Source organism: Anolis sagrei, chromosome 11, assembly GCF_037176765.1.
Source record: "Anolis sagrei isolate rAnoSag1 chromosome 11, rAnoSag1.mat, whole genome shotgun sequence".
In the NCBI taxonomy this organism is placed as follows: Eukaryota; Metazoa; Chordata; class Lepidosauria; order Squamata; family Dactyloidae; genus Anolis; species Anolis sagrei.
In genome coordinates, this window is record NC_090031.1 from 2,399,401 (window position 1) to 2,427,012 (window position 27,612).

At 46.1% G+C, this 27,612-nt stretch overlaps 1 protein-coding gene across 4 annotated transcripts; it reads right to left on the reverse strand.

Moving 5' to 3' along the window:
- Positions 1-8,282: 8,282 nt before the first annotated feature.
- On the reverse strand, positions 8,283-26,954 carry ST6GALNAC4 (ST6 N-acetylgalactosaminide alpha-2,6-sialyltransferase 4). Of its 4 annotated transcripts, none has more exons than XM_060757573.2 (6): positions 26,881-26,954; positions 22,836-22,894; positions 17,751-17,942; positions 14,242-14,654; positions 11,295-11,402; positions 8,283-9,017 (listed from the first exon to the last, which is right to left on the reverse strand). In XM_060757573.2, exons 2-6 carry the CDS (start codon positions 22,845-22,847, stop codon positions 8,828-8,830), a joined length of 915 nt encoding a protein of 304 aa, XP_060613556.2. In that variant the 5' UTR covers positions 22,848-22,894; positions 26,881-26,954; the 3' UTR covers positions 8,283-8,827. The 4 variants fall into 4 exon arrangements, with proteins under 4 accessions (XP_060613556.2, XP_067327868.1, XP_067327867.1 ...); XM_067471767.1 differs by having other exon boundaries at positions 26,877-26,931; XM_067471766.1 differs by lacking the exon at positions 26,881-26,954 and adding an exon at positions 25,968-25,986.
- Between the last annotated feature and the right edge of the window lie 658 nt (positions 26,955-27,612).

Genomic DNA, 27,612 nt, shown 5'->3' on the forward strand with positions numbered 1-27,612 from the left:
CAAAGAAGGAGCCTCCACCACACTCCGGGGCAGAGAGTTCCACTGCTGAACGGCTCTCACAGTCAGGAAGTTCTTCCTCATGTTCAGATGGAATCTCCTCTCTTGTAGTTTGAAACCATTGTTCCATTGCGTCCTAGTCTCCAGGGAAGCAGAAAGGAAGCTTGCTCCCTCCTCCTCGATGTAGCTTTCTCTCACGTATTTATACATGGCCCTCATCATATCTCCTTTCAGCCTTCTCTTCTTCAGGCTAAACATGCCCAGTTCCTTAAGCCGCTCCTCATAGGGCTTGTTCTCCAGACCCTTGACCATTTTAGTCGCCCTCCTCTGGACACATTCCAGCTTGTCAATCTCTCTCTTGAATTGTGGTGCCCAGAATTGGACACAATATTCCAGGTGTGGTCTAACCAAAGCAGAATAGAGCATGGGGAGCATGACTTCCCTAGATCTAGACACTATGCTCCTATTGATGCAGGCCAAAATCCCATTGGCTTTTTTTGCTGCCACATCACATTCCTGGCTCATGTTTAACTTCCTGTCCACGAGGACTCCAAGATCTTTTTCACACGTACTGCTCTCAAGCCAGGCCTCATTGTCCCCCATTCTGTCTCTTTGCATTTCGTTTTTTCTGCCAAAGTGGAGTATCTTGCATTTGTCACTGTTGAACTTCATTTTGTGACTTTTGGCCCATCATCTCTCTAATCTGTCAAGATCCCTTTGAATCCTGCTCCTGTCCTCTGGAGTCTTGGCTCTCCCTCCCAACTTGGTGTCGTCTGCAAACTTGATGATCCTGCCTTCTAACCCTTCACCTAAGTCAGTGGTTCTCAACGTGGGGTCCCCAGATGTTTTTGTCCTTCAACTCCCAGAAATCCTAACAGCTGGTAAACTGGCTGGGATTTCTGGGAGTTGTGGGCCAGAAACATCTGGGGACCCGAGGTTGAGAATCACTGATCTAAGTCATTAATAAAGATGTTGAATAGAACCGGGCCCATGTTGAACAGGACCGGAATCAATGGATTGCTGCGGGTTTTTTGGGCTGCCTGGCCATGTTCCAGAAGCATTCTCTCCTGATGTTTCGCCCACATCTATGGCAGGCATCCTCAGAGGTTGAGGGGTCTGTTGGAAACTAAGTAAGTTATATATAAAGATATAGATAATAAACCTCAGATATATAAACCTCACTTACTTAGTTTCCAACAGACCTCACAATCTCTGGGGAGGCCTGCTATAGATGTGGGCGAAACATCAGGAGAAAATGCTTCTGGAATACGTCCAGAGAGCTCTGCAAACTAATAGCAACCCAGGAGGGACATATCTTCTGAAAGGGCAGACTGAATTCCACTAAAATTACATTTTTCACCCCCAGTGCCATTGTTCAAGGAAGATGCTTCACTATTTGGGAGGAACGGATAGAAAAGTCACAGAGAGGGCATCTTCCATTCCCTGAAAGGGTGATATAAGAAAGGGCTGTTCCCCCAGTTATCCCAGTCTGGGCCCACTAGAGAGAGCCAGGCAGCCTCTCTGCCTCTTTCCATGTCTTTCGTGGTCCATTTAAGCAGGCATCCCAGGTCACCATGGTGACGGTTGCCATAGCAACACAGCATCACCATTTGGGGTTTTCCTCCTCATTTCCCCAGTGGAGAATCAGGATGCTTCCCACCCAGCAAGACCTTCCTGCGGTGGGAAAACCTCAATTTTTTTCCAGTGAAAATGCGGCAGAAAGGAGGTTGTTCTATGGTTGCAGACACACACAAACACACCCTAGACATCCCCTGCCACGCATTTCTGTGGCCCAGTCTGTTTATGTTTTGTGTATGTATATATGTGTGTTTTCGTTATATATATATATATATATATATATATATATAGGTGCATATATGGGTGTATATATGTGTGTGCATATCTGTGTGTGTAGATGTGTTTATATGTTTATATGTGTATATGTATATTGTGTATATGTGTGTGCTTGTATATGCATATTTGTGTTTATATATATATGTATGTATGTGTACATATGTATATTTGTGTGTGCATGTGTATATGTATATATATGTGTGTGTGTACATGTGTATATGTCTATTGTGTATATGTGTGTGCTTGTATATGCATATTTGTGTTTATATATATATGTATTTATGTGTGCATGTGTATATTTGTGTGTGTATATGTATATATATGTGTGTGTGTGCATTTGTATGTGTGTATATATTTGAGTGTGCTTGGATTTATTTATTTATTTATTTATTTACTGTATTTGTATACCGCTTTTCTCACCCCGAAGGGAACTCAAAGTGGTATATGTATGTATGTGTGCATGTGTATATGTATATGAGTATGTGTGTGTATGGTGTATTGTTAAGTCCATTCTGCAGGGGTTATATTTTTATTTATTTATTTATTTATTTATTTATTTGTATTTTTAGAGGTTGGACTGTTAGGTGTATTGTGTCAAAATTTCGTGTCAATTCGTCCAGTGGTTATGTTAATCCAACAAACAAACAAACAAACAAACAAACAAACATTACATTTGTGTGTGTGTGTGTGTGTGGCCAGAGCTGTGAAAGAAAAGGGTACTAGAAATGTAGCTAAGTTGTATGTTGTGGCTTTATTTTCTGGGCTGTTTGGCCATGTAGTTCAATTCTGATCTTAATTCTAACTTAAATATTTATTTTAATTGCACATTGTTTTTAAGGCATTGAATTGTTGCCTATCTGTAAGCCGCTTTGAGTCCCCTTTGGGGTTGAGAAAGACGGGATATAAATAAATAAATAACATGTTCCAGTAGCAGTCTCTCCTGACATTTCACCTGCATCTGTTGTAGGAATCCTCAGAGGTTTGTTCAGAGATCTGTTGGCAGTGAGGCAAGTGGAGAATATATCTACCAATTTATTATTTTTATTTATTTACCATAATTATATACCGCCTTTCTCAGCCCGTGGACGACTCAGGATGGTTTACATTCAGCACAATTTGATGCCCTCAACAACATAAAAACACTTAAACCATTAGCATATAAAATATAAATTCATATAAAATCAATATAAACAATACAAACATATCTCGATCTATAAATACACCTTTGGAATAATGTCAAAGGTGGAGAAAGAACTCTTGTCGGTTTGAAGAAAGTGTGAATGTTGCAATGAGCAAGCTTGAATAGCATTGAGTAGCCATGAAGTTTGCAAAGTCAATCAGTGAGGGTATTTGCATAGAGGTAGCCTGGCTGTTGTGGCCTGGAGGCATCCTCGGGGGTTTGTTCAGAGGTCTGTTGGTAGTGAGGCAAGTGGAGTGTATGTACATACACACACACACACACAGCCCTGTGGAATAATGTCCAAGGTGGGAGAAAGAACTCTTGTCGGTCTGAAACAAGTGTGTATGTTGCAATTGGCAAGCTTGATTAGTATCGAGTCGCCTTGCAGCTACACAGTCAATCTGGTTTGTCCTCGTAAAGGTAACTATTGCCCAGCTTTGGGTTTTGTTTTTAATTCCGAATTATGTTGACTCTTCTCACATTATCACAATAACTTTCAAGAAGAAATCTCTGTGTGTGAAGGGGCCACATCCCTTTATAAACATTTAAATCGGGCATCGGCGAACATGGGCCCTCCAGGTGTTTTGGACTTCAACTCCCACCATTAATAATAATAATAATAATAATAATAATAATAATAATAATAATCTTTATTTGTACCCCGCTACCATCTCCCCAAGGGACTCGGTGCGACTTACATGAGGCCGAGCCCACAATACATCAATACAAGCAATAACGACAATTAAAACAATTAAAATAAAGCTCATTCCTAACAGCCACCATTTTGCCAATGGTGGTTGGGGGATTCTGGGAGCTGTAACCCCCCAAAACACCTTCCTTACTTTGGTCTATCAGGGAGTTGCAAGTGTAGAGATGCGGCACAGATAGACGTTGTGGGTTTCCTCTTTGGGACAAACATAACAACAGAGCAGACAAACCTTTGTTGAGATCCAGCCAGGTTCTGCTTGTGATTATTTTTCGTGCTTGGTTTCCGCAACGTCCAACCCTGATAAAAAATGACACGCTCCTTTAGATGTGTAGATTATCTCCCTGATAAAAGCATCAAGTATGGAACAATTGTGATGACAACAACATTGTTGCTTTCTAACCTGGGGCTATCGTAAAACTTGTGCACCAGCTGCACCCGTTCCTTGGGAAGTCTGATCTGGCCACAGAGGTCCAGGCTCTTGTTACATCCCGAATAGACTACTGCAAAGCACTCTACGTGGGGTTGCCCTTGAAGATAGTTCGGAAACTTCAACTGGTCCAGCGAGCGGCAGCCAGGCTGCTCACTGGGGTGACATACAGAGAGCGCACCACCCCCCTGCTGTGTCAGCTCCACTGGCTGCCGGTTCAGTTCCGAGCCCAATTCAAGGTGCTGGTTTTGACCTACAAAACCCTGTACGGTTCCGGTCCAGCGTATCTGTCCGAACGTATCTCCCTCTACGTCCCACCACGGAATTTGAGATCATCTGAGGGGGCCCTGCTCTCGACCCCACCGCTTTCCCAAGCGAGGCTGGTGGGGACGAGGAGCAAGGCCTTCTCAGTGGTGGCCCCTCACCTGTGGAACTCACTCCCAGTGGATATCAGGACATCGACATCACTCCTGTCCTTCAGGAGGAAGGTAAAGACGTGGTTGTGGGACCAGGCCTTTGGGCAATCTGCTAACTAGGAAGGACAACCAGACAAATAGGACCGGCAGGACTGATAAATGTGGAAGGAAACTCTGAACTATGAGATAGCGAACATTGACCGGCAATAAGGAGTAATTGGTTTGTATGATTTATTGGTTTTATTGGTTTTAGTGGGTATAGATGTAATGTATTGTTGTTGTTTGCTAATTTGCGTTATTCTGTTTTATTGCTGTTGTATGTTACGGCCATCGAATTGTGCCTTGGATGTGTAAGCCGCCCTGAGAAGGAGTGAGAAGGGCAGGATAGAAGTAAACCAAATAATAATAATAAATAATAATAATCATAGAAAATATACGTAATTTTGAAAACTCTGTGCCATTTCACCTAAAAAGAGATGGGTCTTGTGCAGGAGTCTTGGATGGTTTAGAATATAATGGAAGCCCCACGTGATGGGTCAATGGAGGACCGCAATGTGCGTTCCCAACCAACGCCACACTTGAAAACACTTACAAGAGTTCCTTGTCCTCCCCAGTGCCCCCCACAGGCCCCACAAACAAAGGTGGGATTGTTCCCCTCCTGCCCCATCATCCTCTGCCGCAGAATCCTGGAAAGGAAACTTTGAGTCAGCAGATGCTGAGCCCTTGGCTTCGCATTCTTTCCATTACACATATGGATGAAAGCTTTGTGCATTTCTGCCCGAGAAGCTCTGAAATCTGTCACGGTGCCGAAATGAATCCTCCTTTCTTGGCACATGAGAGGCCCAGGGCCAAGCCAAGCCAAGCGCAATTCTTGATTAATTTCTATCATTGGCAGAAAGGCAGTAGATTCTTGTAGTGGGAAAACGTCAGGAGAGAATGCTGCTGGGGCCAAACAGCCCGAAAAACTCACAGCAACCAAGCAATACCAAATTCTTCAAAAGTGACACCTGGTGCATGTTGCAAAGCAGAGCTGCTGTGCATCCCGGTTGCTGTGTGTCTATATTCCCTTCCTGTAGTCCAGGCATGGGCAAACTTGGTCCCTACTTACTGGCTGTTAGAAATTGTGGGAGTTGAAGTCCAAAACACTTGGAGGGTCCAAGTTTGCACATAACTGCTGTAGTCACTTACATGCCCAAGAGTTCTGCTGAAACATTGGGCAATGGGATTTGGCCTGCATCAATAGGAGCATAGAAGTCATGCTCCCCATGCTCTATTCCGCTTTGGTTAGACCACACCTGGAATATTGTGTCCAATTTTGGGCACCACAGTTCAAGAGAGTTCTTGACAAGCTGGAATGTGTCCAGAGGAGGGCGACTAAAATGATCAAGGGTCTGGAGAACAAGCCCTATGAGGAGCAGCTTAAGGAGCTGGGCGTGTTTAGCCTGAAGAAGAGAAGGCTGAGAGGAGATATGATGAGAGCCATGTATAAATATGTGAGAGGAAGCCACAGGGAGGAGAAGGGAGCAAGCTTGTTTTCTGCTTCCTTGGAGACTAGGACGCAAGGGAACAATGGCTTCAAACTACAAGAAAGGGGATTCCATCTGAACATGAGGAAGAACTTCCTGACTGTGGGAGCCGTTCAGCAGTGGAACTCTCTGCCCCGGAGTGTGGTGGCAGCTCCTTCTTTGGAAGCTTTGAAACAGAGGCTGGATGGCCATCTGTCAGGGGTGCTTTGAATGCAATATTCCTGCTTCTTGGCAGAATGGGGTTGGACTGGATGGCCCACGAGGTCTCTTCCAACTCTTGGATTCTTTGATTCTATGACCGGCAAACCGAATCTATGTTTTGCAACAACACTGTCCATGTGGCTCTGTGTTTCCCGAATCGCCCACTGCTTTGGCCCCCCAGAAAGGCTTGGAAACAAAACACTGTCCTTGGGGTGTAGCTAATGGGGCAGAATGTGTGGGTTTGTGCCTGTTACACCTGTCCAGCGTGGCTGACTCCACAAGGGTGTGAACCGGGGGCAATTCCCACACTCCTTGAAGGGAAGGACTGGACAGGCCCTTTGAGGGAGAAGCTCTGCTTTCTTAACTTCCAGAAGACATAAAATCACTCTCAACAAAAGATTCCCCCCAGGCACTTCCAAGCCATTGAATGCAAATCAAGGTGATCAGCTGAAACATTCACAGCTAGCCCCAGCAGACAAAAGCCCTTTGTCTCACTCTGGTCATTCCACAGATATATAAACCCATTTTGCTACTTCCAACAGACCTCACTCACTACCTCTGAGGATGCTTGCCATAGATGCAGGCGAAACGTCAGGAGAAAAATTGCCTCCAGAACATGGCCATATAGCCCGGAAAAACCTACAACATTCCAGAAGATTGTTTGTTGGGAGTGAGCTGGGCACAAAGAGGGCGTTGTGCCCCCAAATAAGATTTCTGTCCTCCATGTGGATTTCCCTTGGTTTTGTAAATTCCTCGCATAACAAAAAGACACCAAAAATCAAGATGTTGGCTTTCCAGATGCTTTGTCTTACAACTCACAAAGTCCCTTAGCATTTGTCCACTTTGGGGAGATAAAACAGAGTAATAATAATAATAATAATAATAATAATAATAATAATAATTGAACTGCAAAGGCTCTGGCATAAACCAGTACAGGTGGTCCCAGTGGTTTGGAACACAACACGCCAGACATCATGATTGTGGAAAAGAAAACAGTTTGGATTATGGATGTCGCCATTCTAGGAGACAGTCGCATTGAGGAAAAACAACAGGAGAAACTCAGCCGCTATCAAGACCTCAAAATCGAATGGCAAAGGGTCCGATTGCATAAACCAGTCCAGGTGGTCCCAGTGGTTTGGAACACAACACGCCAGACATCATGATTGTGGAAAAGAAAACAGTTTGGATTATGGATGTCGCCATTCTAGGAGACAGTCGCATTGAGGAAAAACAACAGGAAAAACTCAGCCGCTATCAAGACCTCAAAATCGAATGGCAAAGGCTCTGATTGCATCAACCAGTCCAGGTGGTCCCAGTGGTCATGGGGGCACTGGGTGCCGTGCCAAAAAATCTCAGCCAGCATTTGGAAACAATCAACATTGACAAAATCCCGATCTGTCAACTGCGAAAGGCCACCTAACTTGGATCTGCGCGCATCATTCGAAAATACATCGCACGGTCCGAGATGCTTGGGAAGAGTTCGACTTGTGATTTTGTGATACAAAATCCAGCATAGAGATCTCGTTTGCTGTGATGTACTGTGCTTTTGTGTCAGTAATAATAATAATAATAATAATAATCCAAGTGTCTGCTGTGGACTCATCTTGTTGCGTTTCAAATAATAATAACTACTTATCTCTTGTGTTAATCATGTTGTATCCCACCTCGAGCCGCTATTTGGCCCTCTTGGGGAGTTTTAGAAACACAAATTCCCCTTCCAAATTAATGGGGGAAAGTTAAGACAATTAAAACGACATTTACCTCTCCTTTCAATAAGATGCCTTCTACATCTGTTCTTCATATGCACCAACTGAGCACACCGGAAGGAGAGGAGACAGGAAGTGTTCTTTGCACAGCACGTCAATAGGCCGCTTCATACTCAAATGTGGGACATTTGTTTGAAACCACACACACACACACACACAGAGCTATATTTGGAAGTCAATTATGAGACCAAAGAAAGAAGACAATATGAAGAACAAAGACATCCATGTTGGTATAAAACCTCACAGCTAGGTCCTGCTCACCCACTTTGTCCCAGGATTAATGCACTGCAGCAATTCCCAAACTTTCCCACAAAGGAGTCAGGCATTTCTTTTGCTCGACAACCAAACATCTGCACATTGCTTGTATTCTAACAACATTGAAGTCATTCAAGGCCAAAAGTGGGTTGAGGAGACTGGCCTCCTTGAACCAGAAACCTTTTTCGGGAAGATCATACTTTGCCCACTTGAGAAAAATCACAGGCCTTAGGAATCAGCCGACTTGATGAGATCAGCCCCCGTCCTGGGAAGAAATAAATAAACCCCCCACGTTCCTGATTTGTGGGGTCTGCACAGACCTCACATAGTCCAAGAAAGGGCCATTCAGAGAGTTGCCTCCTCAAGGCGAAGTCGTCAAAGAGTTCTCTCCTCGAATTATTCCTGCGCCAAACCTTCTTGGTCCGGGACACAGCCAGAGGTGTCTTCAAGCAAGGCAGTCGTCAAGTGGCGGAATGTTCCACAGGGGTGGACCCCGCTATCCTTCTGGCCACGAGGGATGCGTGAAGACAATGTTCCTCTTCTTTGCCCAGCGGGAAAAGACCGCCTTCTCCGTGATGAAGCGGTGCCCGCCTCGCGGGGCCCGTTCATGCGCCAGGTACATCCTGCATTCGTCCAGCCGGCCCTTCTCGAAATAGTGGTAAGGCACGGGGGGTTGGCTCTGGTTCCTGCCAATCAAAGAAGACACTTCCTTTTTAAAGGGCTGCACTTCATAATGATTTCACTGATTTCTATCCCACGTTTCAAAGGGCCGCCCACCTGAAACCGGAGAGGGATTTATTTATTTATTGACAGTATTTCTGTTTACCTGTCCGAACGGATTCTCCCCTATGAACCATCAAGGTCTTTAAGATCTTCCGGGGGGGGGGGGGGGGCTGCTCTCGATCCCGCCACTGTCACAATCGTGGTTGGTGGGGACGAGAGACAGGGCCTTCTCGATGGTGGCTCCCCGGCTTTGGAACTCCCTCCCACAGGAGATTAGAACTGCCCCCTCCCTCCTGACATTCAGGAAGCTAACAAAGACTTGGCTATGGAATGTGGCCTTTGATAACTGAGTCAATCTTTGGTCCACATGGAAGGAGAATGATTAACTGTGAATTATGACCAGGAATGTTTTGACGACCTGGCTACGTAATTGTGATGATGACGATGTTGTATTGTAATATGTTTTTAATTGTGTAATGATACTACATTGTGTGGTTTGTATTTTTGTATAAGAACACATGTTGTGAACCGGATCTGAGTCCTTCTTGGAGGTGAGAAGATCGGTATAGAAAACTTTTAAATAATAATAATAATAATAATAATTTCTATTACACCCTTCTCACCCCGCAGGGGACTCAGGGCGGATTACAATGTACATATACATGGCAAACATTCAATGCCATAGACACACAACATATATAGACAGACACTCAGAGGCTATTTAACATGTTCATGAGGGTATTCTGGCCACTAGGGGAGCTATCACTTCACCGTCCATTTGTGACACTGATGAAGTACTTCCTCATTCTTTGCATACTTGCTGGAGATTTTTATGGCCTTGTAAATTAGTTAAGTTCCAATGTGTTTCCTGGATATGCCATCAGCTGGAGACCCCTCTCCCAGCACCAACTATTGCTCTGGGCCAGAGTGAAGAAAGAGGGGCCAGGGGACAGTTCTACCTTGTCTCCTGTGCTATTCTAATAATATAATATAATATATCGTATATACATTTAATATTTATAATATTATAATGTAATGCTATATAATAATAATAATATGATATGATATTATTATTATTATTATTATTACTGACTTGGCCACGGTAGTCCACGCTCTGGTTACATCCCGTATAGACTACTGCAACGCTCTCTACGTGGGGTTGCCTTTGAAGACTGCTTGGAAGCTTCAAATGGTCCAGCGTTCGGCACCCAGGTTGCTAACAGGAGTGGCACTCAGGGAGCATACTACTCCTCTGTTGCGCCAGCTCCACTGGCTGCCAATTTGCTACCGGGCACAATTCAAAGTGCTGGCGTTAGCCTATAAAGCCCTAAACGGTTCTGGCTCTACTTACCTCTCCGAACGCATCTCCTCCTATGAACCGGCTAGGACATTAAGATCATCTGGGGAGGCCGTGCTCTCTGTCCCGCCTGCATCACAGGCACACTTGGTGGGGACGAGAGACAGGGCTTTCTCAGTGGTGGCCCCTCGGCTGTGGAACGCCCTGCCTGTAGATATCAGATCGGCCCCCTCCCTGTTGGCGTTTCGGAGGAAAGTGAAGACCTGGCTGTTCGAACAAGCATTTGACTAAACAGTGTAATTGAACATAGGAATATGGAATAATGGATGACGGGACTGGATTCTGATTTTACTGTTGAGGCGCTCATGATTGTTATACGGATGTTTAATGATTTATGTTAAAATTGTTTTTAATTGCCCTATACTTGTCTTGTGGTGTTTTGTATTGATGTTGTTCACCGCTTTGAGTCGCCTGAGGGCTGAGAAATGTGGCATATAAATAAAGTAAATAAATATTATAATTATATATTTATATTACATGTAAAATTACTAATAATATTACGATATAGTGGTATGGTGCAATATAGCAATGTTTAATGCTGATATTGTACTATGCTCATAATATGTATATTGTATGTCATATATATCTTGTAAGCCGCTCTGAGTCCCCTTCGGGGTGAGAAGGGTGGCATATAAATACCGTAAATAAATAATAAAATAAATTAAGTTAGCCTCCCCACATAAGTGGTACCTAAATTTCCTATTTGACAGATGCAACTGTCTTTCGGGTTGCAAAGGTCGACAACAAGCTACACAAATTGGTCGGAAGCTCACTCCGACCCGGGATCTTCTATCTATGTGGAAGAGTGCATTTCAGCAAGTGCTACTTATCAATGCAACACCTAGAGCAGGCCAAACACAGTTCCTCCTTGTCCCGGCTGTACCTGCAGTAGCTCTCGCTGACCATGCCGAAGACGAAGATCTGTTCGCACAACTCCATGGCCAAAACCATGGTGAACCAGCCAGTGCTGAGGAACGAGCCAGACTTCATCCTGCCAATTGGAGAGACAAGACAAACGTCAGCCGCACGTGCGGGAGGAAAGCCGCATTCTCACTGCAGTGATGGGACTTGGTTCAACCTCCTTCGGCCACATATTTGTGGGTCATAAAAGGGAAGGGCTGCAGCTCAGTGGGAGCACATGCCTCTGGATGGGGTTCAATCTTTGGCAGATGCATGCATGCCATAATAAGGGTATTTTCCCTGGCAGAACAGCCTCAGCCCTGCATCAAACTACAAATCCAAGAATTCCAAAAAGTGCCCTGATGTTCTTATGTATGCTATTTACTTAATGCCCACTTTTCTCTTGGCTAGGGACTAAGGCAGCTTGAATTAAAATGCAGCTATGCACAAAAGTTGAAAATAAAAGCACAAAGTCCAATTCAGAGTAGAGTGGGTTCAAATTGCAGTAAGGTGAGGGAGGCACCTACTCTCTTCAGTTGTTCTCCTTTCTATGAATGGATCTACATTATACCATTGTCACAGTTCCATGCAGTGTTTAACTCTCTGAGAGATATTGAATGTGTCCAGAGGAGGATGACTCAAAGGATCAAGGGTCTGGAGAACAAGCCCTATGAGGAGCGGCTTAAAGAGCTGGGCATGTTTAGAAGAGAAGGCTGAGAGGAGGCATGACAGCCATGGAAAAATAAAGGAGAGGAAGTTAGAGGGAGGAGGGAGTAAGCGTGTTTTCTGCAGTCCTGGAGACATACTGGACACAACAACAACAACAACAACAACAATGGAATGTGTCCAGAAGGGGCCAATTAAAATGATCAAGGGTCTGGAGAACAAGCCCTATGAGGAGCGGCTTAAAGAACTGGGCATGTTTAGCCTGAAGAAGAGAAGGCTGAGAGGAGACATGATCGCCATGGACAAATATAGATGAAGTCACAGGGAGGAAGGAGCAAGCTTGTTTTCTGCAGCCCTGGAGACATACTGGGCATAATAATAATAATAATAATAATAATAATAATAAAAAATGATGATGATGGAATGTGTCCGGAAGGGGGCAATTAAAATGATCAAGAGTCTGGAGAACAAGCCCTATGAGGAGCGGCTTAAAGAGCTGTTTAGCATGAAGAAGAGAAGGCTGAGAGGAGACATGATAGCCATGGAAAAATAAAGGAGAGGAAGTTAGAGGGAGGAGGGAGTAAGCGTGTTTTCTGCAGTCCTGGAGACATACTGGACACAACAACAACAACAACAACAATGGAATGTGTCCAGAAGGGGCCAATTAAAATGATCAAGGGTCTGGAGAACAAGCCCTATGAGGAGCGGCTTAAAGAGCTGTTTAGCATGAAGAAGAGAAGGCTGAGAGGAGACATGATAGCCATGTCTAAATATAGGAGACGAAGTCATTGGGAAGAGGGAGCAAGCGTGTTTTCTGCTGCCCTGGAGACATACTGGACACTCTAATAATAATAATAATAATAATAATAATAATAATAATGGACAATAATAATAATAATAATAATAATGGAATGTGTCCAGAAGTGGGTAATTAAAATGATCAAGGGTCTGGAGAACAAGCCCTATGAGGAGCAGCTTAAAGAGCTGTTTAGCATGAAGAAGAGAAGGCTGAGAGGAGACATGATAGCCATGTCTAAATATAGGAGACGAAGTCATTGGGAAGAGGGAGCAAGCGTGTTTTCTGCTGCCCTGGAGACATACTGGACACTCTAATAATAATAATAATAATAATAATAATAATAATAATAATGGACAATAATAATAATAATAATAATAATGGAATGTGTCCAGAAGTGGGTAATTAAAATGATCAAGGGTCTGGAGAACAAGCCCAATGAGGAGGGGCTTAAAGAGCTGTTTAGCATGAAGAAGAGAAGGCTGAGAGGAGACATGATAGCCACGGATAAATATAGGAGAGGAAGTCATAGGGAGGAGGGAGTAAGCGTGTTTACTGCTGCCCTGGAGACATACTGGACATTAATAATAATAATAATAATAATAATAATAATGGAATGTGTCCAGAAGTGGGTAATTAAAATGATCAAGGGTCTGGAGAACAAGCCCTATGAGGAGCGGCTTAAAGAGTTGTTTAGCATGAAGAAGAGAAGGCTGAGAGGAGACATGATATCCATGGATAAATATAGGAGAGGAAGTCATAGGGAGGAGGGAGCAAGCTTGTTTTCTGCAGCCCTGGAGACATACTGGACATTAATAATAATAATAATAATAATAATAATAATAATAAATGATGATGATGATGGAATGTGTCCAGAAGGGGGAATTAAAATGATAAAGAGTCTGGAGAACAAGCCCTATGAGGAGCGGCTTAAAGAGCTGTTTAGCCTGAAGAAGAGAAAGCTGAGAGGAGACATGATAGCCATGGATAAATATGTGGGAGGAAGTCCTAGGGAGGAGGGAGCAAGCTTGTTTACTGCTGCCCTCGAGATTAGGACACAATGGAGCAATGACAGGAAAGAAAGGAGATTCCATCTGAACATTAGGAAGAACTTCCTGGCGGTGAGAGCCATTCAGCAGTGGAACTCTCTGCCCCGGTGTGTGGGGGAGGCTCCTTCTTTGGAAGCTTTGAAACAGAGGCTGGATTACCATCTGTCGGGGATGCTTTGAATGCGATTTCCATGCTTTTTGGCAGAATGGGGTTGGACTGGATGACCCACCAGGTTTCTTCCAACTCTAGGAGTCTATGATCCCCTGTGGAAGGCCGTGTCTTGGCCGATCAGGGGCCACAAAATTGAACAGATCAAATACTTCAGCTTAAGCAGAAGAGTGGGAAAAGGAAAGGGCTTGAGGCCAGGAATGGTGGGACTTGAAGTCCATGCCCATGCCCGCTCTAGCCACTCCCTCACCTGTCCTTCCCCGTTTCCAGCTGGAAGAGTGCGTCGCAGTGCGCCATCATCTCCTCAGTCAGCGTGTAGAGGCGGAGGCTGGGGTACATCTCCTTCACCTTCAGGAGGGCCCTGTAGACCAGGCCGGTCTTCTCCCGGCTCATCAGCCTGGGGGGCCCCCAGACGACGTAGAGGGTGTCCCGCGACCGCGTGAAGAAGTAGGACTGGTTCCTCAGGAGGAGGGGGATGCTGGTGTGGGAGACCACCCGGACGGTGCTGCGGCCACCCACGTCCTCCTCGAAGCCCTGCGTCGGGGCTTGGTTCATGCGCAGGACGCACTCCTTTGCGTCAATCTCCTTCCCCGAACGGGAGCCCAGCATCTGCCCTGAACTGGATACCACTGCGCAGTGGCGGCATGGCGCTCGGGCCAAGGGCTGGACGGAGAGAACGAAAAATGGGAGCAACTTGCAGGCCCGTTTTAAAGACCGAGACAGACATTGCTGCATTTTATGCAACTCTTAAGTGATTTTACTAATTGTATTTCTGCATTTTGAGTAAGTCCTGTGTTCATTTTGAGTAAGTGCTGGTCTTAACCTATAAAGCCCTAAACGACTCCGGCTCAGTTTACCTGTCCGAACGTATCCTCCCCTATGAGCCATCAAGATTGCTTATATCATCTGGAGGGGCCCTGCTCTCGATCCCACCGGCCTCACAGGCACAGCTGGTGGGGACGAGAGACAGGGCCTTTTCGGTGGTGGCCCCTCGACTCTGGAACTCCCTTCCACCGGAGATCAGAACTGCCCCTTCTATTTTAACGTTCAGGAAATAGGTGAAAACTTGGCTTTGGGGATTGGCATTCAACGAATGAGCCATGATCCTGTTATATGGATGGATGACTTTGACGAATAATGACTTTGATGACGACTAACCACTGTAATCATATGATTGTATTTTTGCCGTTTTAATGGTTTCAATGTTTTAATGTTTTAGTGTGATTTAGAAATATGGTGTTTTAATGACGGTCTGTAATATTGATGTTGGAAACCGGCCCGAGTCCCTCGAATGGAGGTGAGAAGACCGGGATACAAAACTACCAAATAAAATAATAATAAATAAATTCAATTCTACGAAAGTGGGTCAAAACGTTTTGCCTCCTGTGTCATAAAAACGTTATGAAGGAACCTAGAACTCCAGATCCTAGCCTGAACGGTCCTCGACACAAAACTACCATTCGACATGATCGCCATCAATGTGTACACATTTGCGCCATCGTTTAAACCAGGCGTCAAAACCATTTTGGAAAAACTCAGGTTTTTGCTTCGTGACGCATGACTGTAAAGCTGTTTGAACATCATTCAAATCATTGAATCTGAAGCCACGCCAGTTGTCTTTCAGAGGTCCAAACAGGTCAAAGGTGCAATGACTTGAACCACATTCAGACAGCTTTCAAATTCTGGGTCACGAAGCAAAACTTTGAATTTTTCCAAAATGGTTTGATGCCTGGGTTAAACGATGGCACGGATGTGTCCAAATGGATGGTGACTATGTTTTGCATAGTGTCCTCTGGTTTTCCATAGAGGACAGTTCAGGCTTGGATCTGGAGCAACTTCTGCTCTCATCGGTTCATTCATAATGTTTTTATGACGCAGGAGGGAAAAAAATTTGACCCACCCTCAGATTTCAATATTTTTATGCTTTGGTTTTCAATTCATTCTCCAGTGTATATACCTGGCAGAGCCTGGGTGTCATTGGGAACTGCTATCTGCCTACTTCCCCCCTTCACGACCATACCTTGTGAAGACTGACTTGACCATGGTGGTCCATGCCTTAGTTACCTCTAGACTGGACTACTGTAATGCACTCTACGTGGGACTATCCTTGAAGACGGCCCGGAAATTACAACTCGTCCGACGCTCAGCAGCCAGGTTAATAACTGGGGTGAATTACAGGGAGTGGTCAACTTCCCTGTTTAAGGAGCTCCGCTGGCTGCTGTTTATTTTCTGGTCCCAATTCAAGGTACAGGTTATCACCTATAAAGCCCTAAACGGTTTGGGACCTGCCTACCTTTGTGACCGTATCTCCCTCCATGAACCAGCCTGAGCCTTTCAATCTTTGCGGAAAGCTCTTCTTTCGCCCCTGGTATTATCACAGCCCCGTCTTGTGGGTACAAGAGAGAGAGCCTTCTCTTCTGTGCCCCCCCCCCCCCCCCAACTCTGGAACTCATTACCTTGTGAAATTAGGCATGCCCCCACCTTAGAAACCTTCAAAAAGGATCTCAAAACCTGTTTTTTCCATTGTGCTTTTGGAGAATAGCCATAAAACTGCACATTATTGCTCCCCTCAACGTTTTTGTCCCTAAAGTACACTCCCCCCCCCCCCCGCTCCTGTATGATCGCCTGTTTTGGATGACCCTGGTTCCGTATGAACTTCTCCCTCACAAACAATTTTTGCTCCACTCCACTTCTATCTCACCCTGAGGTTTAATGTTTTATCTTGTTCATGCGGCCCGCTCAGTGTTATTGTGGTTGTAAATACGGTTCCGCTCAGTGTTATTCATGCGGCCCGCTCAGTGTTATTGTGGTTGAAAATACGGCTCTATACGGTTCTGGCCCAGCCTACTTGTCCGAACACATCCACCCCTCTGTCCCATCTCAGATTACGAGATGGGACAGAGGGGTGGATGTGTTCGGACAAGATCATCCGGGGAAGCCCTGCTCTCGCTCCCGTCAACTGCACAAATGCATCTAGCGGGGACAAGAGACAGGGCCTTCTCGGCGGTGGCCCCTCGCCTATGGAACACACTCCCAAATGAGGTAAAATCTGCTCCCTCCCTCCTGGCTTTTAGAAAGAAATTAAAATCATGGCTTTGGGATCAGGCCTTCGGACAGTAGACGTTTCTAGAATTTAAAGGACATGGACTTGAATGACAATACGACTGGCGAGACTGTTTTTATTATTTACTGTTTTAATGATTGCTTATGTACTGTCTAATTGTGATTTATGTTTAATTGTGGTTTTATTATTGTAGTTGTTATGGTTTGGCATCACATCAGTGTCCAATGTATGGCATTGAAGTTTTGTCAGTTATGTGTAAACTGCTTTGAGTCCCCCCAGGGGTGAGAAAAGCGGTATAAAAATACTGTAAATAAATAAATAAATAAATGATTTTATATTGGGGTTTTTTTGGTATGTATTTTACTGTGTTGTTGTTGGTGTTTTAGTTTTATTTTTCTTTATGTATATGTTTTTGGGCCTAGCCTTGTGTAAGCCACCCTGAGTCCCCATCGGGGAGATGGAGGCAGGGTATAAATAAAGATTATTATTATTATTATTATTATTATTATTATTATTATCCAGCTCTGAGTGGGCCTCCCTCACAAGGTCTCCATGGACACACTGCAGTGTTGCTAGGTCAACTAAGCCATGAAGACCACCCCAGGATTGGGCCCCATTGTGCTGCCGTGCCCGTGGACCTGCCTAAGACCTTCTCAGGTGGCCGGCCGACATTCCTGCCACTGCAGGTGACTCACCTTCCCCTCCGGAACGCTGATGTAACCTTTGAACTGGGCGTCCGCAAGCGGTTCTGGCAGCAAGCGGCTCTCCTGCTCTTCTTCCAGGTGCCGGCAGCTGAGCCAACACAACGGCACACAGAAGCGCGGGCAGAGCAGGATGTACAGGAGGGAGCCGGCCGACAACACAACCAGGGTGAAGAAGACGCGAGGCTGGGAAAGAGAGAAGGAAGGGAGATTATTATTATTATTATTATTATTATTAAACTTTATTTGTGCCCCGCTAGCATCTCCCAAAGGATTCGATGCGGCTTACACAGGCCGAGGCCTCAACACACAACACAACAATACAATCTAAGCAAATCAAACAATTAAAACAGAATAAAGCAAAATAAACAACAGGCACAATACACTAAACACAATAAAACTGGGCCGGGCCAGAGTAATGGGTACAAGATTAAAAGTGCTGATGAGACAAGAGGTGTATATAGGGCTTCCAGGGCAAGTGCGATGTGTGATGTGCAGCAATAATTGGGTCTGATACAAGTGCTTATGGGACTTGGTAGTGGAGATTTCCTAACCTGGGAAGGCACATCAGAAAAGCCAGGTCTTCAAGTTCTTTCTGAAGACAGCCAATGTAGGGGCCTGTCTAAGGTCTTTGGGGAGGGTGTTCCAGAGTCTGGGGGCCACCACGGAAAAGGCCCTGTCCCGCGTCCCCACCAAGCGCACTTGCAACGCCGGTGGGATCACGAGCAGGGCCTCTCCAGATGACCGAAGTGAACGTGTGGGTTCGTAGATGGAAATGCGGTCACGCAGGTAGGCTGGTCCCAAACCATTCAGGGCTTTGTAGGTAAGCACCTGCACCTTGAATTGGGACCGGAAAATGAACAGCAGCCAGTGGAGCTCCTTGAACAGGAGGGTTGACCTCTCTCTGTAAGGAGCCCCAGTTAGCATCCTGGCTGCTGATTGTTGAACCAGTTGGAGCTTCCGAGCCGTCTTCAAGGGCAGCCCCATGTAGAGCGCATTGCAGTAGTCTAATCTGGAGGTGACCAAGGCATGGACCACTCTGGCCAGATCCGCCTTCGCGAGGTATGGTCGCAGTTGGCGCACGAGTCTCAATTGTGCGAAAGCCCTCCCGGACACCGCCGACGCCTGAGCCTCAAGCATAAGCGTTGAATCCAAGAGGACTCCCATACTGCGGACCTGTGGCTTCAGGGGGAATGTAACCCCGTCCAACACAGGTTGCCACCCTATACCCCGGTCAGGTTTGCGATCGACCAGAAGGACCTCTGTCTTGTCGGGATTGATCTTCAGCTTGCCCAAGCCAGGAAGACAAGATGGGACTTCTTGCAGCCTATTCTCTCATCCCAGCTAAAGAAATGTGTTAGCGGCAGGGTGTGTTTCCCTTCAAAACAAGGCTTATGCTCTGTGCCCACCTTGTTTAACCAGACCTAAGTTTGTTTCTGTGCATAATAAGGGAGGAACGTGTATGGCTGCTGATGGGTTCTGGGGTATATGTGCAAACCTGAATGACAGGAACGGAAACTTCAACTGGGCATTTGGAAGGATGGCCTTGATGGTCAAGAGCGGTGCAACCCAAGTCCCAGGAGAAAGAAATGCTCAATGCTTTCGAACTGAATGTCTCCTTTGTGCGGAGCACAGCTCCCATCATTTATTGCTTTTATTATTGATGTATACGAACAGGGTATAGGGTGACAGCCTGTGTTGGACGGGGTTGCACTCCCCCTGAAGACGCAGGTTCGCAGCTTGGGTGTGATCCTGGACTCATCGCTGAGCCTGGAAACCCAGGTTTCGGCGGTGACCAGGGGAGCTTTCACACAGTTAAAGCTTGTGCGCCAACTGCGACCGTACCTTGGGAAGTCTGACTTGGCCACGGTAGTCCACGCTCTGGTTACATCCCGTTTAGACGACTGCAACGCTCTCTACATGGGGTTGCCTTTGAAGACGGCTCGGAAGCTCCAACTAGTCCAACGCTCGGCAGCCATGATACTAACAGGAGCGGAGCGCAGGGAGCATACAACTCCCTTGCTGCACCAGCTCCACTGGTTGCCGATCTGCTACCGGGCTCAATTCAAAGTGCTGGCGTTGGCCTATAAAGCCCTAAACGGTTCTGGCCCAAGCTACCTATCCAAACGTATCTCTGCCTATGAACCCACCAGGACTCTAAGATCTTCTGGGGAGGCCCTGCTCTCGATCCCGCCTGCATCACAGGCACGTCTGGCGGGGACGAGGGACAGGGCCTTCTCTGTGGTGGCCCCTTGGCTGTGGAACGCCCTTCCCAGGGACATTAGATCAGCTCCTTCGCTAATGGTGTTTCGAAGAAAACTAAAAACCTGGCTGTTTGAACAGGCATTCGGATAAGCAGTGCAATGAATACGATGAATATAGGAACGGAATTATGGATGACGAATTGGATCACGACTCTAGTTATGAGACGTTAATGTGTTGTTATTGATGTGCCATTACTTTGTATACTATGCTCTTAATGGTTTTAAATTGTATGTTGTTATGATTGACTTTTGCTCTTGTTGTGAACCGCGTTGAGTTGCCTATGGGCTGAGAAATTGCGGTATACAAGCAAAGCAAAGCAAAGCAAAGTAAATAAATAAATAAATAAATAATTGTGGGCTTGGCCTCATGTAAGCCACACCGAGTCCTTTGGGGAGATGGTAGTGGGGTATAAATAGTATTATTATTATTATTATTATTATTATTATTATTATTAATCGTCGCTTCCCCTTAGTCCCAGGTGGTACTTATGATCCAAAACACCTAAAGGGAACCAGGACTGGGCAAAAGTGGGTCGGAGGCCTGCATTTGGCCCCCGAAGCCACCCCAGATCCCTGCAGATAACCCTCTATCCACTTCCCAAGTGCTGAAGATCCATCTCTCTCCCAAAACAATGCTTGGCAGACCCACCAGTAGCCAACACCCATCCTTTTCCTGCCCGATTGTTTGCAAAACACCGCTGCGCAGCCTAAGTGGATATGGAGTTAGTGGCGGTGTGCTTTTAAGAGGCTTCCCACAGGCAGCGTAATTGGTTTAGGTCCTGCCGCCACTCAAAGCGAGAAAAGAAGATTTCAAGAATCACAGGGAGAGAGAGAGAGAGGGAATGTTTACAGGTTGCAACAACAGCCCTGCGAGAATGTAGCTGGAACTGGCCTTCAGGTGAGGAAGGCGGCATCCCAGTCACGGAAGGATTACAAATGGACTTCACAAACTTCATGAAAGGATTACAAATGGACTTCACGAGTGTCTCTCTTTGCCCTTGATGTCATGCAAGGCCTAAAGCAGAGGTGGAAAAGATCAGTCCTCAAGGGGTGAAACCAGCCCTCGTACAGCCCCAATCCGGCTCATGGCGGTTCCGCGGAGAACCAGGGCCCTTTCGACCCATTATAACAGGTTTGCCCCACTATTTTGAAAGGTTGAAATAACCCCCCAATGCGTTGTCGAAGGCTTTCATGGCCGGATTCGCTGGGTTGCTGTGAGCTTTTTGGTCCTAGCAAATTCCTACATGGAACACTTTGAGAAAAAAGCCTTGGAAACCACACCAGAAAGCCCATCCCATGGTTCAGATATGTGGATATCTGAACCATGGAGAAGAAGAACTCATCAAGTTCCTGGACCACATCAACAACATCCGCCCAAATGTCCAGTTTACCATGGAAAAAGAAAATGAAGGAAAACTGCCCTTTCTAGGTGTTCTAGTCATTTGCAAAGCCAACCAACAATTAGGTCACACAGTTTACAGAAAGCCTACACACATGGATAGATACCGACATAAAAACCTCAACTATTAAAAGGTAAAATTTTTCCCCTGACATAAAGTTCAGGCGTGTCCGACTCTGAGACTCTAGTGCTCATCTCCATTTCTAAGCCGAAGAGCCGGCGTTGTCCATAGACACCTCCAAGGTCATGTGGCCAGCATGACTGCATGTATTTATTTATTTATGTATTTCATATTCTTCTATCTCGGAGTGCTGGCATGGAGCGCCATTGCCTTCCCAATGGAGCGGTACCTATTGATCTATTCACGTTTGCATGTTTTGAACTGCTAGGTTGGCTGGAGCTGACAGAGGAAGCTCATGCTGCTCCCCGGATTCAAATCTGTGACCTTTCAGTTAACAAGCTCAGCAGATCAGTGACTTAACCCACTGTGCCACCGGAGCCTCCCCAAGTATTACCCTGGTCAAAAAAGCTCAATCAAAGCCTTGGCTGACCGTGCAAACAGGAACACCACTCCGAGATGGGAATTCCAGACAGGAAACAATCAAGGGTGCGAGAGAACAACTCTCAAACAGAGGGTGCCTCCAGGCAACAACAGCCAGGCTACCTCTATGAAGGGACGCTCACTGATTGACTTTGAAGCTGCAAGTCTATTCAATGTTAATCAAGCTGGCTAATTGCAACATTCACGCTTGCCTCAAACAGGCAAGGGTTCTGTCTCCCATCTTGGACATTTCAGATATATAGACACCCCACTTGCCTCATTTCCAACAGACTTCTGAAGATGCCATTAGCCACAGATGCAGGCAAAACGTCAGGAGAGAAATAACATAGAACAAGGCTATGCAGCCTGGAAAACTCACAGCAACCCAACCACCCAATGCTTGGTAAAATCTGACCCACCAGTGGCCCAGGTTCTCAAGAACCTTTCCCAGGTGGAATTTGACTCCTTGGGCTAAGCAAGCCCGAGCTTGTTTCCTTCTGCTCTGAAGACCAGGACACAACAGAGCCATGGAATCAAGTTGGAAGAAATGATATTCCACCTAAACATTAGGAAGAACCTCCGGATGGTCAGAGATGTTCAATATGGGAATAGGCTTCCTTGGTGGAGTTGCCTTCTTCGGATATTAAGTCAGGAGGACTTGGAAGGTGTCCTCCTGCACGGCAGAACGAGGTTGGACTGGGTGGCCCTTGGGGGTCTCTTCCAACATTATCCTATGGAACAGCACCAAACCACATTGTCCCCAGCAGGAAATTCTCTTGGAAGGCATGATCTTCTCACAGCAACCCCGAATGATCTTTGAAGAAAAGGAAACCCATGGGCTCAAAACAAAGCTGGCTGAGGTCTGGCATACTTACAAGCACCTGCATCCTTTTAGGGTCTTCTCAGCCATGTATCTGCCTTGGAGAGCAACGCCCTGCAAAGGAGAAGAGCAAGAGGCAAAGGGGAGGCAGATTCAAGCAGCTAGTCCTCAGCGACATCCCAGAAACCGGAGAGAAGCAAGGCGGCTCCAGCACTTGCATCGGATGCATGGAGTCTAAAATCCAGAAGCAGTGAGAGCTGGCAATGCCCTTTGCACCCAGTGAGCTTTGCAGCCTGCCCTTTGCCCTCGCTCCCCATGCAAACTGTGTTGTCAGAATGCAAAACACAGGCTCGCCATCTTCCCTCTTGTACTATCTTTGCCTCACGAAGAAGTCGGTGATGCTTCGTAAACTTGCATAATGGTGCATTTTATGTTTGGGGTACCTAATAAGGTATTTGGTTGCCTTTTGCTGCACGGCCCTGAATGGACAAACGTTGGGAGCTCTATCTCGTTGCTCAACTTCTAGCATAGTGATGCCAAGCTGCATTAATTCTACAGTGTAGATCAGGCCTGGGCAAAGTTTGGGCCCTTCCTGCAGGCGTTTCGGATTGCAACTCCCACAATTCCTAACAGCCGTGCTGTGCTAAACAAATTAGGAACTTAGTATGCCCACCAGATTCGATACGGTTGTTTAAGACAGTTTTAAACAGAGGATTTTAACCTTGAAAGGAGATATAAATGACTCAAGGTCATCAACATATTCTACAAATGACTTGAGGACCTGATGCCCCCCAAAACCCACCTTGAAGAGAGATACAAATGGCTCAATGACCACCAAAATTCACCCACAAATGACCCGAGGACTCGATGCCACCCCAAACCCACCTTGAAAAGAGAAATGACTAAAGGACATCAAACATACCCACAAATGACCTGAGGGCTCAATGCCCCCCAAGACCCACCTTAAAAGGAGATATAAATGACTCAATGACCCCAAAACATTCCCACAAAACACTGAGGACTCAATATCCTTCAAAACCCACCATAAGCAAGTTTCATGTTTTGTATGTGTATAGTCTAGTATGTTTCGGTACTGAATATTTGCTGTTTGTATGTTGTGCTCCGCCCTAAGTTGGGGTGAGAAGGGCGGAATATAAATGTTTTAAATAAATAAATAAATAAATATTATTATTAGATACACAACAAGATCACAACAAACAAGATCTCTCTGCGGGCTGTGGTATTGGATCACATGCCAGATGTTTCCCAAGTGTCTAGGACTGTGTGATGTATTGGCAGATCTGAATAGGGTGGACTTTTGCAGCTGAGAGGTGGTGATTTGGTCAGTGCTGATTGTTTTTTAGTGCAGGTCAAGGTCTTTAGGTACTGCACCTAGTGTGTGGATCCCCACTGGGACCACCTTGACTGGTTTGTTGTAATAATAATAATAATAATAATAATAATAATAATAATAATAATGTTATTATTATTTGTTGGCCTGCCTTCCTTCCTTGTTTGCCTGCTTGCCTGCTTTCTGTCTTGCTTGCTTTCCTGTCTACCTGCTTCCTTCTCCCTTTCATAGAATCAAAGAGTTGGAAGAGACCTCATGGGCCATCCAGTCCAACCCACTGCCAGATGCAGGAATATTGCATTCAAATCACCCCTGACAGATGGCCATCCAGCCTCTGTTTCAAAGCTTCCAAAGAAGGAGCCTCCACCACACTCCCTCCGGGGCAGAGAGTTCCACTGTTGAACGGCTCTCACAGTCAGGAAGTTCTTCCTCATGTTCAGGTGGAATCTCCTTTCTTGCAGTTTGAAGCCATTGGTCCATTGCATCCTAGTTTCCAGGGAAGCAGAAAACAAGCTTGCTCCGTCCTCCTCCCTATGACTTCCTCTCACATATTTATTATACATGGCTATAATATCTCCTCTCAGCCTTCTCTTCTTCAGGCTGAACATGCCCGGCTCCTTAAGCCGCTCCTCATAGGGCTTGTTCTCCAGACCCTTGATCATTTTAGTTGCCCTCCTCTGGACACATTCCAGCTTGTCAACATCTCTCTTGAATTGTGGTGCCCATGATTTCCCTAGATCTAGACCAGGGGTCCACAAACCTTTTAAACAGAGGGCTAGGTCATAGTCCCTCAAACTGTTGGAGGGCCGGATTATAATTTGAAAATATATATGAATTAATTCATATATATTTTCAAATTATAATCCGGCCCTCCAACAGTTTGAGGGACTAGTTTTAAAGTGTTGTTTTAAAGTGTTGTTTTTTTGCACTAAAAATAAGATATGCGCATTGTGAATAGGAATTAATTCCTATTCACAATGCGCATATCTTATTTTTAGTGCAAAAAAACAACACTTTAAAACAATACAATAATTAAAATTAAGAACAATATTAACAAATATAAACTTATTAGTATTTCAATGGGAAGTGTGGGCCTGCTTTTGGCTGATGAGATAGGATTGCTGTTGTTGTGTGCTTTCAAGTCGTTTCAGACTTAGGTTGACCCTGAGCGAGGGCCGGGTAAATGAGCTTGGAGGGCCGTATCTGGCCCCCGGGACCCCTGATCTAGACACTAGGCTCCTCTTGATGCAGGTCAAAATCCCATTGGCTTTTTTTGCCGCCGCATCACATTCCTGGCTCATGTTTAACCTGTTGCCACGAGGACTCCAAGATCTCTTTCCCACATCCTGCTCTCGAGCCAGGCCTCATCGTCCCCCATTCTGTATCTGCATTTCGTTTTTCCTGCCTAAGTGGAGTCTCTTGCATTTGTCCCCGCTGAACTTCATTTTGTGAGTTTTGTCCCATCATCTCTCTAATCGGTCAAGATGGTTTTGAATCCTGCTCCTGTCCTCTGGAGTCTTGGCTCTCCCTCCCAATTTCTGTTCCTTCCTTCCTCTCTCCTGCTTGCTTGCTTTCTTTCTACCTTGTTTGCTTTCCTGCCTATCTGCTTCCCTTTCCCTTTCTTTCTTTCCTTCCTTTCCTCCTTCCTCCCTTCCTCTCTCCTGCTTGCTTGCCTGCTTCCTTCCTACCTTCCTTCCTCTCTCTCCTACTTGCTTGCCTGCTGTCTTGCTTGCCTGCTTCCTTTCTACCTTCCTTCCTCTCTCCTACTTGCCTGCTTGCATGCCTGCCTGCTTCCCTCCCTTCCTTCCTTCCCTCCTTGCTCTCCTTCCTATCTACCTGCCGGCCTGCTCCTCCTGCTCTCTCTTGTTTGCTTGCCTGCTTTTTGTCTTGTCTTCCTTCCTTTCTCTCTTGCTTCCTTGCCTGCTTTCCTGCCTACCCGCTTCCTTCTCCCTTTCCTTTCCTTCCTTCTCTCCCTTCCTCTCTCCTGTTTGCTTGCCTGCTTTCCGACTTTCCTGCCTACCTGCTTCCTTCTCCCTTTCCTTTCCTTCCTTCTCTCCCTTCCTCTCTCTTTGGCTTCCTTGCCTGCTTTCTGACTTGCTTGCTTTCCTGCCTACCTGCTTCCTTCTCCCTTTCCTTTCCTTCCTTCCTTCCTTCTCTCCCTTCCTCTCTCCTGTTTGCTTGCCTGCTTTCTGACTTTCCTGCTTCCTTCTCCCTTTCCTTTCCTTTCCTTCCTTTCTTCTCTCCCTTCCTCTCTCTTTGGCTTCCTTGCCTGCTTCCTGACTTGCTTGCTTTCCTGCCTACATGCTTCCTTCTCCCTTTCTTTTCCTTCCCTTCCCTTCCTTCCTTCTCTCCCTGGCTTGCTTGCTTGCTTCCTCTCCTGCTTGCTTTCTATCTTCCTTGCTTGCCTTGCTTCCTTCCTTCCTCTCTCTCCTGCTTGCTTGCTTGCTTCCTTTCTATCTTCCTTCCTCTCTCCTGCTTGCTTACCTGCTTTTTATCTTCCTTGCTTGCCTTGCTTCCTTCCTTCCTTCCTCTCTCTCCTGCTTGCCTGCCTATCTTCCTTGTTTGCTTTCCTTCCTTCCCTTCCTCTTTCTCCTGCTTGCCTGCTTTCTGTCTTGCTTGCCTTTCCCTCCTTCCCTTCCTCTTTCTCCTGCTTGCTTGCCTGCTTTCTGTCTGTCTGTCTGGCTTGCTTTCCTTCCTCTCTCTCCTGCTTGCTTGCCTGCTTCCCTTCCATCCCTGCTCACCTACCTACCTGCCGGCCTGCTCCTCCTCCTCCTCCTGCTCTTGTCTCTCCAGGGCGCTCCTCTGTTCCGGCCGGGGCTCCTCCTTCTCCTCCTTCCTCTTCCCAGCCTACGTGGGAAGGAAGGCAGGCAGGGCGGGCAAGGGGGCGGAGTGGGCCCCAAACCCGCCCAAAAGCCAGTAGCCAAGCCCAGCCCCTTTCTTTTGGCCTTGGGAGGGAGGGAAGTCATGGAGGAAACCAGGAAAAGGAACAGAATCTGGTGACAAGCATTTAAAAACGAGAACAACACGAGAACCAAGGCAGCAAATAAAGACCTCCACTCCAAAACAGGAGAATTCCAGACTATTTCTTTGTCGTGTCAGGGCAACCAGTCGATTATATTACATTTCTAACAGAACAGAGCAAACAAACAGAAAGATACACAACTTGTGAGTTTGGTAGCTGGTTAAATGTCCTTTGACCAGTCTCTGGCCACTTGGAGTGCCTCTGGGGTTGCCACAGGAAGGTCCTCCCTTGTGCATCATGTGGCAGGGCTCAGGGTGCATTGCAGCAGGTGGTCAGTGGTTTGCTCTTCTCCCCACTCTCATGCCGAAGATTCCACTTTGCAGCCCCATTTCCGAAGGTTGGCTCTGCATCTCGTGGTGCCAGAGCGCAGTCTGTTCAGCGCCTTCCAAGTCGCCCAGTCCTCTGTGTGCCCAGGGAGGAGTCTCTCATTTGGTATCAGCCACTGGTTGAGGTTCTGGG